The sequence below is a fragment of the Merops nubicus genome, unplaced genomic scaffold, assembly GCF_000691845.1.
Source record: "Merops nubicus isolate BGI_N331 unplaced genomic scaffold, ASM69184v1 scaffold6229, whole genome shotgun sequence".
In the NCBI taxonomy this organism is placed as follows: domain Eukaryota; kingdom Metazoa; phylum Chordata; class Aves; order Coraciiformes; family Meropidae; genus Merops; species Merops nubicus.
The window spans coordinates 104865-109648 of NW_008630128.1; the positions used below are offsets into that span (position 1 = coordinate 104865).

Sequence of the window (4784 nt, forward strand, 5' to 3'; positions counted from 1 at the left end):
TGAGTATTGCCAAATCCTGGCTTCCCTGCTTAACCCTTTGGAAATGGGTGGGGTCTGGGTGCTTAAATGCTCACTGCTGTCTGGGAGAACAACTCCCAGAGGCTGTGTCAGGTCAGAGGAGCACTGGGTGGAGGACATGGGACTTGGGTCATTTGCCAGCTGTGGACTTCTTTTTTTCAGCTAATGTTTTTTAAATTAAAACCCACATAGTTTGTGCTGACCTGCTGTAACAGGATAAAATGCAGAAGTGTTACCCTGGAGGACATTGATCTCTTAAAGTGGTTTCCTTTTTGTCACTGATTTACAGCATCAACAAGAGATGCTTTTTAGAGAAGACAATGCTTCATCATTTGGAGATATTTCAGTCCAGTGCTAAGTCATACCCCATGGTTCTTAACACATGTTACTCTTGGGAGTTACTCCAAGAGTGACAGAACCACAGGATCCCAGCATGGTGGGGCTGGAAGGGACCTCTGGAGATATCATCCCACCCCCCTGCTCCAGCAGCTCACCCCCAGCAGGGTGCCCAGGGTCACAGCCAGGTGGGTTTGGGATCTCTCCAGAGCAGGAGACTCCACAGCCTCTCTGGGCAGCCTGTAAAGCTGAATTTCTTCCCAGAATGACTTTTGGAGCTTGTTAGGGGTTTTTTTTTGTTCATATTTTCTTTTTTTAACCAATGTCATGTTTATCAGAGCGTGTCACAGGTGGGCAGCAGGACTGTGAATGCTCTGGATGCAGAGGAGGGAATCAGTAGCCTCTGGACAGGACTCAGTAGCCTCCACTCACCCTTTTTGCATCTTGGCATCAGAAAGACAAAGTAACTGAATCTAGTGGTGTTGTGTTTCTTCACATGCATTTCCCAGGCTCAAAGAACGAGGACAATGAAATTCTGGCATGGGAAGCTGTCATGAAGGAAAACTACCTTGTCAAAATCAATACCAAAGCACAGGACTCCTCAGAGGAGTAAGTCTGCTCTTCTCTGTCTTCACCCTCTGAACTTTCTACTGTGTAGCTTTAGCAAGTTTTCAGCACCTCCAAACATCTACAGGCTAACAACTCAGCAACTAAACTCAGCATAGATGTGCCTTTTTTTCCTTTAAGTAAAATGGCAGCTTTTTTTTTGTCTGCTGCTGCAGGCTGTCTCAGAAATAGTTGATTGGGCTGGGAAAATGCTAATGGCAATATTGTTATCATGGCATATTACAGACACTGTAGCTGGGTAGATGTATTACACACACTTGTTCCAAACGTCTGTCACAGTATTTCTCATATTATTTCACTGTTCTGTATTTGAGTCTTTCTATTTCCCCACCAGAGGAGGAAATGTCATTTCCTGTAGTATTTTGATAACTCATTGTGGAAAGCTGTGCTGCAGCTGACTAGCTTTGAAACATTAGAGATTTAGGCTGGACATGAGGGACAATTTCTCCCCCTCAAGGGAAGGGTGAAATGGTGGAGTACCCCAGCAGGGGAGGGTGAAATGCTGGTGAACCCCAGCAGGAGAGGGTGAAATGCTGGTGAACCCCAGCAGGGGAGGGTGAAATGCTGGTGAACCCCAGCAGGAGAGGGTGAAATGCTGGTGAACCCCAGCAGGGGTGGCTGCAGATGGCCTGTTCTGTAACTGACCCTTGGCTCCATGCAAAGCTGCCACTCTTCTGACAGCTGCAGGCTCCAATGGCCTTAGCTCTGCCCTTTGGCCAAAGAGGAGGACTAGATCTCTTAGTTCCAGATAGGTTTGTACTGCACAGGTTTGCAAGGAGGGGTTGGTTAGCCAAGGCTTCTCCAGCATCTGGACTCAGCCTTTCTTCTGTGTCCTCTTTCTGTTTGCAGGATGCTGCATCGATTTCGACAACTGGATGCGAAGGTACCTTGTCTTCCTGACTGCTCTGGGGGATGTGCTTCTCTCTGGCAGAGCAGGGAGTGGTCCACAGGGAACATGAGCATCACCAAGAGCCACGTGTATTAGATTAGAAATTTGGAAGTTCTTCACTCTGAGGGTGGTGAGACCCTGGCCCAGGTTGCCCAGGGAAGCTGTGGATGCTCCAGCACTGGAGCTCTTCAGGGCCAGGCTGGATGGGGCTTTGAGCAATCTGGTCTAGTGGGAGGTGTCCCTGCCCATGGCAGGGGGGTTAGAACTAGATGATCTTGAAGATCCCTTCTAATTCAAACTATTCTGTGATCTCACTGATGGGGGTGTCTGAAAAACAAGTGTGAGGATGTAACTGAGTCCAAGACATGAGCCTTGATCATGGGGATGACTTCATTAAACCTGATGTGGCTGTCCTGAGGAGAAATGGTCCCCAGTTATGGCAGGGGAGGGTTTGAAGGCAGATCCGTGTGTCAGAATAAATGCTCCCCAAAACTGCACTGGCCTCTGTGTTGACCAGGAGCACGGGGAGTTTTCTGGGGTGTGTATGCTCTGCTGTATTCTGAGGTACTTGCCACTCGCTTGCTTTGTTCTTTTCCTTTCCCTTTGTCCCAAGCTGCCATCATCTGTTGGAGTGAGTTAGACTGAGCTGGCATAAACAAAGCTGCTTTGCTTTTTTTTTTTTTTTTTAAATTCTTAAGCCTCCTGATTTGAAAGGCCTTCTGAAAGAGATTTCCAGCAAAATGAAATGAATGCAGCTGAAATCCAAGAGCTACCTGAGCAGGGTAAGCCCTCTCTAAATCCATTCTCTGACTTGGCATTTGTGATGTTAAATCAGTGTGTCTCTGGAAGAAAATCAGTTTTAATTATTGATGCTTGTTTTGATGTCTAATATAGAAATAGAGAAATAAGAGTTCCATTCTCTTCCTCATTTGCTTTTTCTGAAAAATATAATTTTCCATCTGGGGGTTCTAACCATTTTTTGGCATGGTTTAAAGTATCTTGTTTTGATCCCTTGCCTTTGAAAAACTGTGACTAACCCAAAGTTATTTTAGTTGTCTTTGTGCTGGAGCATCTCTAGAAAATTAGGAGTTTCTGTACTGGATCATTTACAGTTGGTTCACCTTACCTCTGAAGGACGTAAAAACCAAGTAGAAAAGACAAAATTGTCCAAGTTTCCTTTGCTTTCCCTTCTGGCAACTGCTGCTCCGTGGAGACACCGTGTTCTGGGTGGGGGCTGCAGATAGCTCCTTGATCCCAAGTGTTGCACAAGACAGCCAGTTTTCCAAGCTGATGGCACGAGGATGAAGGCAAAACGCTGAGCTGGGTTAGGAGCTCTGCTCTCAAATGTTTCCTTTTGCTCTCGCAGGTACTGATTCACCAGGACTGGTTTCTCTGGGCTGGCAGTCACCCCCGGGGAGCAGTAACCCATCCGCCAGCGTGTCACACTGCTCAGCAGGAGTCACTGGGATTTTTTCTCCTTTTTTGATAAAATGGCCCTTTCTGCTTGTCGCAAGGTGCTGGTAAAACATTAAGATGACTGTTTATCTCCTGGCAGGACTCCCGTGTTACCCAGGCTCTCCTTTCTGCTCACCTCCCCTGATGTTCCATGGCAGCAATTAGTCCTTGTCAGCTGCTGTTAAAAAGCACTTCTAATTCCAAGAGTTCTGCCTCTGCTGCCAAAATCACTTTGCTTTTCAATTTTATTCAAAGGGGCCTTTTCATGGGTTTCCTTTAGCCACTAATTGCTTGTCTTCCTGAATCAATCTCCCTTCCCTTCCCTTCCCTTCCCTCTGTGTAGCTGGTTCCCAGTCTGTCAGACCTGCTGAGGTCAGTGTATCTCAGCAGCAGCCCCTGGAGGGAAGAGCCTTTGGTCCAACTCTGCGCCCACTTCTCAGACTCTGCCTGAACAGTGTGGACTTCTTCCCACCCTACCTGGAACTGTGCAGCAGTGCAGAAGCTCAGCTCGTACAGCCCTGCATGGGAGAGACTTCACTCATCAAGGAAGTGCTTCGAAGGCCGTGTGTGCACCCCGTGCTTGTTTCTGCCATCAGCATTTGTATAACTGCAGTTCACTGAGCTTTGCAGATGTTTGCCTTGTGAAACGGAGGAGAGGTTGTTGGAAAGCTTTAATATTGTGATGCTTCCTGTGGTGAGGTTGCTCTTTCCACGTTCTGAGATAGCAGCTGAGTTTTGTGGCATTTTGTGTGGTATAACTGGGTGCTCTAACCAGCTCAAGGGAAACCACCCCAAACGGCATCTATTTATTTCCCTTGCAAAGCATCATTCCCACTTCATCCCCAGTGTCTAGGAACCGTGTCCCCAGAGGTTTGAGCTGGAAGGTTTGGGTGTTTCCAGGTGTAGCCTGGCTGTCACAGTCCAGGCTGTGCACAGGGGCACGTTCTGCTCCGTGCCTGCTGGGAGAACCTGTAGCTCCAGGGTGGTGAAGACAGGAGCGTTGTGTGGGTCGGGGTTTGCCTCGGGACAGGCACGTGGAGCACTGTTGTACGGGGGGGTGTTTCTGCTCCGGGATGCAGGGGGCTGAGGTGCAGCCAGCATGTCCAGCTGCTGCCCTGGTGTCTTTGGGGCTGAAAACGGGCTGGGTTTACAGGGAACACGGGGATGAGGTGTTATCAGAGGGGTCACTGCTCTTTCCTGCTGTGCTGCTGCCTGGGGGGTGTAGTGTGACTGATAGCAGCGTTCCGTGTTTACTTGTGGGAATGTTTGTGTTTTCCTGTTAAAAAGTTTGTGAGGGACCCGGGCTTTCATGGACTTCGTGGCAGTCAGCTTGCATCATAAGTTATTGAGATAAGTTTTCTTTCTGGAAATTATTTTCTCCGATGTCATTTGTATGCCTGGAACGTGCAAACTGTGCTTTTAGTTCAATCCCGCCATGTATAAAACCTGCCGTGCACTC

The 4784-nt window shown here is 48.1% G+C and overlaps 1 protein-coding gene across 1 annotated transcript in view; it reads left to right on the forward strand.

Moving 5' to 3' along the window:
* The window catches only part of TRPM8 (transient receptor potential cation channel, subfamily M, member 8), a 31337-nt gene extending 28718 nt beyond the window's left edge, over positions 1-2619 (forward strand). The window contains exons 23-25 of the mRNA XM_008947162.1: positions 864-963; positions 1831-1864; positions 2569-2619. Of these exons, the coding sequence (XP_008945410.1) occupies positions 864-963; positions 1831-1864; positions 2569-2619 (185 nt within the window). The remainder of the gene's footprint in view (positions 1-863; positions 964-1830; positions 1865-2568) is intronic.
* Positions 2620-4784: the final 2165 nt, after the last annotated feature.